The sequence below is a fragment of the Aricia agestis genome, chromosome 13 (assembly GCF_905147365.1).
Source record: "Aricia agestis chromosome 13, ilAriAges1.1, whole genome shotgun sequence".
Taxonomy (NCBI): domain Eukaryota; kingdom Metazoa; phylum Arthropoda; class Insecta; order Lepidoptera; family Lycaenidae; genus Aricia; species Aricia agestis.
In genome coordinates this window covers 16,377,242-16,389,761 of record NC_056418.1, presented here as the reverse complement: position 1 = coordinate 16,389,761, position 12,520 = coordinate 16,377,242, and the positions used below count along the sequence as shown (strand labels likewise).

Sequence of the window (12,520 nt, the reverse complement as noted above, 5' to 3'; positions counted from 1 at the left end):
CATTCTGAGCTTCGAGGGCTCTTACTTCGTCTGTCGTTCCGCGGTTCTTCATTTCGGCGACGGTCGCGCGTATATCGCTGACCGCCTCCTTGAGAAGGCGCTGAAACGTCCCCTTCAAATTGTTGGACTTCGTTGCGACCATGGTGATCGTCGTCAACGAAGTCTCCACGCATTTAGCCAGAGCGTTGATGGTCTGCTCCGGCCTGTCACTGTCTATGGGCGCAGGGCTCGCGAGGAGCGAAGACCGCGACTCTCGAGCGGCCCTGGCCGCCTCGGCCACCTCTTCTTCAGCCTGAAGTCGAAGGGCCTCCTCCTTCTCTCGGTTCAAGTCGGCCTGCGCCTTCGCCAAACCGACATATTGTCCGGTTGTTGGCGGGCGGCCGCGTCCTTTCTTAGATTTGGGCACCACCCCTTTACTGAGGGTCGGCGCCATGTCTTCCTCCGTGTTCCGTCTCTTACGGTGAGTCCTATCCGGGGTAAGTGCGGGCAGTCCCTCGGAGTCCAGCGACATGCTGGACATTTCGCTGGAGTCCGAGAGCCAGTCCTCGCTGTCACGACCGAGGGAGTCAAATCCATGTTGGGAGACTCGACCACGTGGGGAGTCTCTGCCAGTCAGAGAGTCCTTTCCAGTACTTGGAGGCGGCATTTTCACGTCGCGTGTCAAAAGAACACGCGGCAGATCTTTGTCGCCTCTCAGTTTCCTCTTCTGCATTAACTTCAGCATCCGCTCAACGCCGTTGGGCTGCGGCTGGCTGAAGTCAACGTCCTCATCCGTTAAAAGCTCCGCTGCCGGCGCGGTAATGGGCGCCGGCTTCGGGCTGTCGCGTTTCTTCGCGCTGTCACCTCCTCCTCCTAGCGCCGCCAAAATGGCCTTCTGTCTCGCCGCCTTGGCAGCCTCCGCCTCACTCGACGCACTTTGTGCCGCCCCCGTATACGCGCGGCAGACACCCTCTTTCGAGGGTGCACGGGATTCTCCATTGCTGGTACCCGCCCGGGGAGTATTTTCCAAATTGCGCTTATCCATCATTGTTTCCCATTTAAGGCTGGGTCGACCTTGTGCCCTAATGACCTGGTACTCTCCGAGTGGCCATGCAGCCCATCGCCGGGCACGAAGCTTAGGCTTCGGGGCCCACGGGCCCATCCATCACACAATCACACACACACATATATACTCAGAAACACACGCTGATGTAAAGAAGAGGTGAACAAAACGAGAAAGATAGAGTAGAAAAGGTGGTGAAAAGACAGACAAAATAAAATAAACAACAAACGAAGAGTAAACTATACAAAGAGAGAAAGACAGGAAAGACCGGTGTTCAGCCATCCTGGATACGTCACTCGGTGTAAAGGGCGGGGTGGCGTACCCAGGCGCCCAGGGACACGAACGTGGACGGACCGGTATCGCCCCCAACCTAACCTAACCTAACCTTTTTTTTTTTTTTTTTTTTTTTTTTTTTTTTTGGAGGGGAAATACTTTGCGTATCCCCCACCCCCTCGGGGGAAGGGGCGGGGGTATGTGGGACTCCCTACAAGAGGTCTACCCACTAAAACCCCCCCAGCCCTCCGTCACGCGCCTAGTGCGGGAGGGGCGGGAAACCGCGGAGCGACTACAACTCCGCCCCTCCCAGCGCGCAGCCGCAACCGGCACCTTCTTCAAGCGGCTTTAGCCGCGTACCTCACCGAGAGCCCCCCGGGCTATAGGGGGGCTGTCTTCTCGGGACCCATACTGTGGGCGGGATCCCCCGATCACCGCCCACGGGTCTAGGCGTCCGTCTCCATTCGGGCGGGAGCGGGCGGGGCCCGCGCGCCTTTAGGTCTCGACTTTTTGTGTCGAGCCTTTTTGGTCGGGGCCTTGTCTTCTCCGGGGGACGGCTTTGACGTAGATGGGCATCTACCCAGCTCGTGCCCCCTTTCGGCCCTGCCAGCGGCCTCGCACAGGGCGCAGTTTGGTGCTGCAGCCCCGCACTCCGCCGCCTTGTGCCCCGGTTTCCCGCACCGAAAACAAGTCCGGCTACGGTCCACCGGGCACTGGCACTTGGCAGCCACGTGGCCGGTGTCCTGGCAGCGGAAGCAGCGCGTCGGCCTCGCGGCCAGCAACGCCACCCTCGCCGACACCCAACCGATACGCAACCGCCCAGAGCTCGAGAGCTTCTTGGCGGCCGCGACTGGGAGGCGGATCCAACACGACCCGTCCCCCCGTGGCCCCTCTCTAATCGGCCCCGCCCGGACATCTCCGGCCTGGCACCTTCCTTCCAGTGCGACCGCCTCTACCACTTCTGCGGTCGTCACGGAGTCATCGAGGCCGGCGATGCGCATCTCCGCGCTTGCCACCGGCCGTCCGACCTTCACCTCGGGTGGCAGGACGGTCCTCAGCCTCGCGGCAAAGGCGTCCGCCTTTTCTCTTGCGCCCTCGCCGGAAATCGCGAGGAGGCGCCCACCGGTTCGGGCCCGGCGGAAGCGGACTTGCGGAATGTCAAGTTCCGCGATGTTCACTGCCCGCCGGGCCGTCTCAAGCGCCTTGGCGTACGTCATACCCGCCTTCACGGCCGACTCTTCTATTGTGAGAGCGACAGCCGCAGTGGCGGGGACGCGAAGCCTTGGCTTTCCCTTTTTCTTCGGGGCGGCTGTAGGTATTGTAGCCGCCCCTTTCTTCTTCTTGCCCTTTGGACCTACCGTGGTCCACGGGGCCTCAGTACGAGGGGAGCTGGTGTTCGCTCCCCCTTGTGTCGCTTCCAGAGCGGCCATCGACGGCCGCTTCTTTTTCCGGCCCTTTTTGGCCTTGGGCGCCTTGGGCGCGGGAGTGGCCTCTTGCGGGGCCGCTGCGGCGGCTGGCTGCCGTGTCTTCCTTGGGGCCGGCTTCCCCTTGGCCTTCTGCTTCGGGGGCTCCGGCGTCACATCCGGTGGAGCCTCTACACTCTCGACGGGAGCCGGCGTAATACTCCGGGCTCTGTCCGCCGCGAGCGGAGGGCGCAGTCGAGGCTCTGGAAGGAGCCGACTCTCCAGTCCGGCCAGCCGAGCGTTCAGCATGTTGCTGAAGGTCTCCACGTTAGATCGAGAGACTTCAGACAACAGCTGGCGCATATCCTGCTCGGCCGGCTTCAACACCTGACGGCGTAGCTCCTCTAACTCTTTGCGCAAAGACTCCACTTCATTCTGGAGCCGCGCATTCTGAGCCTCGAGGGCCTTCATCTCTTCGGTCGCTCCGCGACTTCTCATTTCAGCGACGGTGGCGCGTATGTCGCTGACCGCCTCCTTGAGGAGCCGCTGGAACGTCCCCTTGAGGTTATTCGACTTCGCTGCGACCATGGAGATCGTTCCCAGCGAAGTCTCAACACATTGGGCCAGAGCGTAGTTGGTCTGCTCTGGCCTGTCTTCTTCCATGGCGGCGGGGCTCGCAAGGAGCGAAGAACGCGTCTCTCGCGCTGCCCTGGCCGCCTCGGCTACCTCCTCCTCTGCCTGGAGTCGAAGGGCCTCCTCCTTTTCCCTATTCAGATCGGCCTGTGCCTTCGCCAAGCCGACATATTGTCCGGTCGTTGGCGGGCGGCCGCGTCCTCTTTTGGGTTTGGGCACCGCTCCTTTACTGAGGGGCGGCGCCATGTCGTCGTCAGAGCGCCTCTTCCGGCGCGTCAAATCCGAGAATGCGGGCAAACCCTCGGAGTCCAGCGATATGCCAGACATCTCACTGGAGTCCGAGAGCCAGTCCTCGCTGTCATGTCCGGGTAAGTCACGTCCATGTTGGGAGACTCTACCGCGAGGGGAGTCTCTACCAATCGGGTCCTTTCCGTTGCTTGGAGGCGGCATTTTCACGTCGCGTGTCAAAAGAACACGCGGGAGATCCTTGTCGCCTCTCAACTTCTTCTTCTGCATCAACTTCAGCATCCGCTCAACGCCGTTGGGCTGCGGCTGACTGAAGTCGATGTCCTCGTCCGTTAGAAGCTCCGCCGCCGGCGTGGTAATGGGCGCCGGCTTCGGGCTGTCGCGCTTCTTCGCGCTGTCACTTCCTCCTCCTCCTAACGCCGCCAAAATGGCCCTCTGTCTCGCCGCTTTAGCGGCCTCCTCTTCCTTCTTCACCGCCTTAGCGGCCCCCTCGTCCTTCCTCGCATTAGTTGGCCCCTCCGTATACACGGGCCGGCCACCGTCCGAAGACGGCGCATGGGATTCTCCGGCTCCTGAGGAGCCGGGACCCACCCGGAGAATACTTTGCCTAATACGATCTGCCATCATTCTCAAAACTCCGACACCCCGGGTCGCGGGCCCTTTCGTCACACTGTGGGCGCAGCCAAACACACACACAAACACTCGCCCATACCGGCGTTCAGCCACCCCTCCCGTGTCACCGTGAAAACGCTCACGATGGCACGGGGGAGGTGCCCAGGGACACGACGTGGACGGACCGGTATCGCCCCCAACCTAACCTAACCTAACCTTTTTTTTTTTTTTTTTTTTTTTTATTTTTTTTTTTTTTTTTTTTTTTAAGGAGGGGAAATACGTTACGTATCCCCCGCCGCGCACGGGGGTGGGCGACGAGGGTATGTCGGACTCCCTCCGGCTCGGTGTGCCGGAGGTTTACCGACTAAAACCCCCCCATGCCCTCCTTCCGGCCGTTGTGGGGCGCGGGCACTATACCGAACTTCCGCACCCCACACGTCCGTTTGCCGCATCCGGCACTACTCCACTGCGGCGGCTGGTGTTCTGCCGCCGCCTTTCTTCACCGAGAGCTCCCCGGGCATCTAGGGAGCTTTCTTCTCGGGGCCCTTCGTGCGGGCGGTGATCCCCCGATCAACCGCCCACGGGCCTATGGCTCCACCTCCATGGCGGGCTGGGGCTGACTAACCCCAGCGCCGCCGGCTCCAGGCTCTTTCGGCCGAGCCTTATCGGAGGGAGCTCCTCGTCTCTTCCGGCGCTTGGTGCTGGGGAGCGGCTTCTTTACTGTGATGCAGCCGCTGCTACCCAGCACGTGGTCTTTCTCCTTGCCGAGTGCCTCGCAGAAGAAGCAGTTGGGTTGCTTCTCCCGGCACTCGGCGGCCTTGTGCCCCGGCTTCCCACAGCGGAAGCAGTTCCGGCTGCGGTCCACCGGGCACTGGCATGTCGTCGCCAGGTGGCCGGTGTCAAGGCATCGGTAACACCGCTTAGGCCTCGCGGCCAGCAGTGTCACCTTCGCCGAGACCCAGCCCACTCGCAGCCGCCCCAAGCTGAGCAGCTTTTTGGCTGCCGCGACGGGGACGCTCAGCCAAAGCGAGCCATCGCCCCACCTTCCCTTCTTTATGGGGCCCGATCTGATGGAAGTTGTCGGGCACCCGCCTTCTCTGGCGACCGCTTCGAGCACGTCGGCGGTCGTGGTCGAGTCGTCCAACCCGGCTATGCGCATTTCTACGCATTTCGCCGGGCGGCCAATCGTCACAACTTCGGGGTCCAGCGCCTCCCGCATTTTTGCAGCGAGGGCGTCCGCCTTTTCATTGGCGCCCTCACCAGGGATGGTGAGGACGCGTGCGCCAGTCTGGGCCAAGCGGAAGCGGAACCCGACCCTGTTGATGCCCAGTTCCTGCACCTCCCTCCCGACCGCGTCCTTCGCCTTCAGTAATACGTCCTTGTACGTGACCCCCTTCTCCGCAGCACTCGCCTTCAGTGTGACGGTGATTGCCGCGGTGTTGGGGGCACGGAGCTTGGCCTTTTTCTTCTTTTTGGGGGCGGCTTTAGCTGGAGTAGCCGCTCCTTTCTTCTTCTGCCTGCGCGGGCCAACGGTGGTCCACGGGGCCTCGGCCGGAGGGGCGTTGGTGTTCTGCCCCCCCTTTGCAGCCTCTTGAGCGGCCATTGATGGCCGCTTCTTCTTCTTCTTCCTTTTAGGCTTTGCAGCCCCCTTCTCTGCATGTGCAGTCGGCGGCTGTAAAGTGGCCGCCACGCTGCCTGCCGAACTCTCGTCCGGTGCCTTGGCCGTTGCCGACTTCTTCGTTTTCGGCGTCTTCTTGGGAGCCGCTGTTGGTGGGGCGCCGGATGATGGTCCAGCACTGTCCGCCGCCAGCGGCGGTCTTCTCCGAGGCTCGGGCAATAGCCTATCTTCCAGGCCGGCGAGCCGTGCATTCAGCATGTTACCGAAGGTCTCGATATTGGAGCGCGAGACCTCCGACAACATCCTCTGCAGATCGTCAGGTGCGGGCCCAGTCACGCGACGCCGCAGGTCCTCCAGCTCCCGGCGCATCGCGTTGACTTGGCGCAGGAGGCGATCGTTCTGCTCCTCCAGTGCCCGTATTTCGGCCGTTTGACCGCGGCCCCTCATCTCCGTGACGGCCGCTTTTATGGATGCGACCGCCTCCTTGAGGGCCCGCTGGTACGTGCCCTTCAAGTTGGAGGACCTTGTAGCGACCATCGTCACCATTTCTAAGGCCCTCTCTACGCTACCCGCCAGGGCCGCGCTCGTCTGCTCCGTGTCTTCTGCAGTCAGGGCTGGGCTTGCGCGAAGGGAGGCTCGCGCCTCTCTCGCCTCCCGCTCCTCCCGCGCCGCCCGGGCTACCTCTTCAACTTTCGCCCTGAATGCAGCCCGGCGTTCTTCCTCCTTTTCCCGCCTTAGGTCCTCTTGGGCCTTAGCTAGGCCGACGTATTGGCCGGTCGTTGGTGGACGGCCACGTCCCTTCTTAGCCTTGGGCACCGCTCCTCTACCAAGGGGCGGCGCCTTGTCGTCTTCCGAGATTCGCCGTTTGCGGCGTGTCCTGTCCGGGTCTGTGGGCAAGCCCTCGGAGTCCATCGACACGTCAGATGTCATGTCGTCGGAGTCCAAGGGCCAGTCCTCACTGTCGTCTCCGGTATCGTCTCGTCCTTGGGGAGGCGGTAGGGAGAATTCACGCATCACGTCGCGCAGAACGACGCGAGGCGAGCGCGTCAACTCCCTACGTTCCTCTTCGTCATGTCCGGTAGGAGTAGGAGCGCGGGGCTGCGTCCCGAGAACATCCCGGTACTGCAGCGCAGGCGGCAGGTCGGGTAAGTCCCGGATTGGACAGCCCCGCTCCTTCTTTCTTTGAGCCAGTCTTTTCACCCGCTCTACGCCGTTAGGCTGGTAGACGGAGAAATCCACGTCTTCGTCCGTGATTGCGTCCGCCGCCGGCGCGGTTAGGTGCGCCGGTTTCGGACATTCGCGCGTTGTCGCGCCCTCTCCTTCTTTCGCCGTTGCAACGGCCCCCTTACCCTCACACGCAGTTGGTGCCGCCCCCGTATACGTGCGGCAGACTCCCGGCGAACCGGGAGTGCGGGATTCTCCAGTGGTACTGGTACCCGCCCGGGGAGTATTTTCCAATTTGCGTTTCTCCATATTGTGATCTTTAGAGGGAGATTCTGCCCTGGTGCCCTTGCGACGTAAGCCACCTGCTCGCCATGCATCCCAAGGCCGAGCACCGCAAACCGGGGATTAGGGACCCACGGGTCCATCCATCTCACAAACACACCCAGATATATACGATACAAACATACAAGAGTGTAGAGAAGAGTTAACCAAAATGAGAAAGATAGAGTAGAGAAGGTGGTGAAAAGATAGACAAAATAAAATAAACAACAAACGAAGAGTATACTATAAAAAGAGAGAAATACAGGAAAGACCGGTGTTCAGCCATCCTGGATACGTCACTTCGTGTAAAGGGCGGGGTGGCGTACCCAGGCGCCCAGGGACACGAACGTGGACGGACCGGTATCGCCCCCAACCTAACCTAACCTAACCTAACCTAACCTAACCTAACCTAACCTAACCTAACCTAACCTAACCTAACCTTTTTTTTTTTTTTTTTTTTTTTTTTTTTTTTTTTTTTTTTTTTTCGGAGGGGGAAATGCATTACGCATACCACCCAGGCGCAGGGGGCGACCCGAGTGGTTATGTGGGACTCCCGTAACTAATGAGACCACGGTATACCCACTAAAACCCCCCCCCCCATCTTCCGCCACGCCGCATATTGACGGGGCCACAGGAACGATACACACATCTGCGACCCCGCCAGCGGCCCGAAGACTCCACGATGGGCGCACAACACATGCGCCCTCCTCCTCGGCCCCCATCAAGGCTGTAGCAGACGCCCCCCGAGTCTGCTACTTGGAGGCCATGTGGCAGATCAGGTCTGTGGCTCTGCCACCGACCACACCTCGGCCGCAGAGGATAGGGCAAGCGGCGCACCGTAATACCTACTTGCCTCTTCCTCTGCGGCCCCACCAATGCCGTTCAAACGGAACGGCCCCGCCAGCTCGCAGGGGGGGTAGGGAAAGCGGCAACCTACCACAATGCCTCTCCCCCCCGCGATCCGTCCTCGGCCGCAGAGGATAGGGCAAGCGGCGCACCGTAATACCTACTTGCCTCTTCCTCTGCGGCCCCACCTCGGTGCGCATCCGCAGCGGACTCCTCCAGTCCGCTGGGAGCGCCCTCCTCGGGCCAGGCGGCGACACCGGCCGGCCCTGGTTGCCTCTTCGCTTCACCGCGGTTGTCCAAGCCGCGGTTACTAGAGCCCCACCGCCACGACAAGGCGTGCAACCATCGGGGGGAACCTAACCTAACCTAACCTAACCTAACCTAACCTAACCTAACCTAACCTTTTTTTTTTTTTTTTTTTTTTTTTTTTTTTTTTTTTTTTCCGGAGGGGGAAATGCATTACGCATACCACCCAGGCGCAGGGGGCGACCCGAGTGGTTATGTGGGACTCCCGCGGCTAATGAGACCACGGTATACCCACTAAAACCCCCCCCCCATCTTCCGCCACGCCGCATATTGACGGGGCCACAGGAACGATACACACATCTGTGACCCCGCCAGCGGCCCGAAGACTCCACGATGGGCGCACAACACGTGCGCCCTCCTCCTCGGCCCCCACCAAGGCTGTAGCAGACGCCCCCCGAGTCTGCTACTTGGAGGCCATGTGGCAGATCAGGTCTGTGGCTCTGCCACCGACCACACCTCGGCCGCAGAGGATAGGGCAAGCGGCGCACCGTAATACCTACTTGCCTCTTCCTCTGCGGCCCCACCAATGCCGTTCAAACGGAACGGCCCCGCCAGCTCGCAGGGGGGGTAGGGAAAGCGGCAACCTACCACAATGCCTCTCCCCCCCGCGATCCGTCCTCGGCCGCAGAAGATAGGGCAAGCGGCGCACCGTAATACCTACTTGCCTCTTCCTCTGCGGCCCCACCTCGGTGCGCATCCGCAGCGGACTCCTCCAGTCCGCTGGGAGCGCCCTCCTCGGGCCAGGCGGCGACACCGGCCGGCCCTGGTTGCCTCTTCGCTTCACCGCGGTTGTCCAAGCCGCGGTTACTAAGCCCCACCGCCACGACAAGGCGTGCAACCATCGGGGGGAACCTAACCTAACCTAACCTAACCTAACCTAACCTAACCTAACCTAACCTAACCTAACCTAACCCAGTTTCGTGCCGATTCTTGCCGAGAGCACATGTTTTTTAACCTCGCTCCTCTTTAAAAATTCAAAAAAGTGGTAAAAAGTGCACCGATTTTAAAGATTTTGGTACCAATCGACGCGTCTCGGTACCCCCCACACGAGGGTAATACGACCCCACCTTAAGTCGTGCGAAAAAGTGTTGAAAAATCGGAAAAACCGAAAGTGATAAAAATCAAAAAGTTTAAATAGCGATAAAAGACGCACCAGTGTGAAATTCGAAGTGAAAGTTTTTAGACATAGTGCAGGATAGTGACCTTGACAAGTGTAGTGATTTTCACAATTATAGACCCACCGGAAGTACCTTTGACCTTGTGGTAAAGATTTTGGCGTCCCCACGAGGTCGAGGAAATCGGGGGTCTAGCGACACAAAACGTATGCATATGGGAAGACCCTGATAAGAGGAGACCATTTCTGCAAAAAGAAAAATTTTTCGACACACAGGGGGTGAGTTATTAAAATTAGAAAATAGGTTTTTGAAACATTAATAGCGGAGCAGCATACAGAGACGCGTGGGTTTTGGCAGTGGAATTAGCTGGAATAAATAGGGGCGTTAACAACCCACACCAAAAAGGTAGGTGGTCCTGAAGAAGAACCCAAAGAAAAATCGGGAAAACCCTTTTTCCAAAAAAGTAGTGACCACACTGACCAGGAGAAAGCTGCAAACGTCAAAACCCATCAGAAGCTGCCCGCCCTCACTCCCTACCGAACGCCGCAAACCGGAAGTCTCCAGCTGCTCCAGAACCGGAAAAAACTTAAATAAGGTAAAAATCCTGGATAAATAGGGAACGGCTGGAATAGCTGGAATACTTTCTGAACGAGGCGATAGACAACGAGGAGACGAATCCAACGATACGTCGCACATCTCTCTACGACCAAGGGTTCCGGAGATAATTAAGAAAAACCTTTTAGCGGCCATTTTGTCGGCCATATTGGAAAAACTTGAAGGCCGACAGCTCCGGAACCGCTCATCATACAACTACGTGCGACACATCGTTGGAACGGGCTCGGCGAGGAGCATCCGGACAGATCAAAAAAGGGGGGAAAAAGGGGGGAGTTGTAACCCCCCCAAATTCACGCACCAGCATCTGCCCAAGGTGAGGATCCTCCCAGCAACTGGAAACCGCGATCCAGGCAAGTTAAAATTGACGGAGTAATCGAGCGAAAACAACTGACTTTGACGTTTCGTCCGCCATCTTGTAAAAGTTCAGACGCCGATTGCTCCGAAACCAGAAGCCTTAGAAGGACGCGGTTTTCAACATTAGGCATTACGAGACACCAGCTACGCATCTCGGGGGGTCAGAACTCGGAAAAGCCGGAAAAGTCCAAAAATTTTCCGAAAAATTTTTTCATCAAACTGACACCGAAAAACGATAGAGGAGCTCAGACCGAGGCCAATAAGCCCAAGCACCCCCTATCTAGGACAAACGGTTACAGAGAAAACAGGCTCCAAATATTGACTTTGACAGTTCGACATCTGTCAAACAGCGGACAAAAACTTAAATATCTCCGCTTCTAGAGAAGCTACAGAAACGCGGTTTCTTTTGTATTAAAAGGCCTCGCCTCAGCTACCCCCTCCCCAAATTTAAACCAAATCGGGATCAACAAATTTCTAAGGTCGAATTTTGGGGGCTGACCGACACCATCAGGAAGAGCTCAAAAAACTGAGAAAAACGAGCCCAAACTCGGTCCAGTTCGCCCAGAAAATAGAGAAGCAGCGGAATTTCTAAATTCCAGGCTGAAAATTGGCCGCCATATTGGAAATTTTAAAAGCCTGATAACTCCGCTCCTATAACCAGCAGAGAGACGGGGTTTTCTTCGGTGACATCGGCAGGCAGAGCTTTATCCAGACGTGTCCACACCGAACACCTGGAAAAGGGGTCGACCCCTGAAAACAACAAAAACTCACCTGCAAGCTTCGGGACATCGCAGAGAGCTGCGGTTTTCGGGTACCGGTACTGGAGAAGGTTGAAGACGCCACACCTGCAAATCCGGAACACCTGGAACGCCTGCAGCACCTGGAAATAAGAAAAAACCGAACTCACCTGGAAGGAGACGTCGCACCGGGAACTGGACAGCTGCCACACCTGGAAAAGAACTTAAAGCTAAGGTACAAAAATTGTTAATAGTTTTAGTGACCAGTAGCCCCTATTGGAGCTACTGTTTAGTGTGTAAGAATTTGAATAAGGACCAACTACACCATTTTTGGTGTAGTTGTTAGGTTAAGTCCTGATTGCTTTGTGTGCTTAGGGAACCCCTCACACAACACGTTATTTTATTTAGCTAGAATAGGTCAGTTAACCCCCTATTGGGGAAACTGTTAGGTTAGAAAATTTTGACATTTTATTAATTTGACATTTATTTTTAATAATTCAATTTTAAATTATTTAATTTATCTAATTTATTACTTATATTTTAATATTATTCATTCATTCATTTATAATTGTATTTAATTGACATTTTAACTTAATTTTATTTAATTTTGACTTAATTCCCCCTAACAAAATGATGTCACGCACCCCCCCCGCCCAATTACACCGAGCTAGCGACACCTTCATAATTTCACCACCTAAAAGAAATGAGGCCGATGAGGGCAGAGCCCAGTCGCAGCCGATAAAGACCTCCGCTGTGCGGAAGAGCATCGACAATTACGAGACGATAATTATAAATAACGAAACGCCAACTACTAGTAAAGTAAAGTCAAATCAGGAACCTACGGCACCTAAAACAAAAACCAAAAAACCTGTAATTATAGAAAAAGTTTATAGCCCCGTTCCACCTAACAAACCCAAAACAACAGAAGGAAGAGCCTGTCTAGAGCGAGCGAAGAGATTCATAAATTGTTCCAAAAATTTTAAGACGGAACTTAAAGAAGGAGCCTTCGCCGCTATAGAGAGGCTCTTCGAAATAGCAAAGGAATTAGAAAACGAACTCACCAGTGTCAGAGCCGGGAGCAATGGCGGGCTGGGGAAGGACCCTATACATCCTCCTCGGTCAGCCGGCGCAGGAGCGAATGTGGAGGCAGAAGCACTGGTGAGGAACCTGGAAGAGAATAGTAAATTAATCATAGAAAATATAAAAAAAATGGAAGAAATAGGAGAAAGCATAAA

General features: G+C 56.8%; 1 protein-coding gene across 1 annotated transcript; it reads right to left on the bottom strand.

The window, feature by feature from the left end:
• Window positions 1–1,761: 1,761 nt before the first annotated feature.
• LOC121733353 (nucleolar and coiled-body phosphoprotein 1-like) lies at window positions 1,762–3,597 on the bottom strand. Its single transcript, XM_042123568.1, has 2 exons — window positions 2,535–3,597; window positions 1,762–1,859 (listed from the first exon to the last, which is right to left on the bottom strand). The coding sequence occupies exons 1-2, from the start codon at window positions 3,595–3,597 to the stop codon at window positions 1,762–1,764; spliced, it is 1,161 nt and encodes a 386-aa protein (XP_041979502.1).
• Between the last annotated feature and the right edge of the window lie 8,923 nt (window positions 3,598–12,520).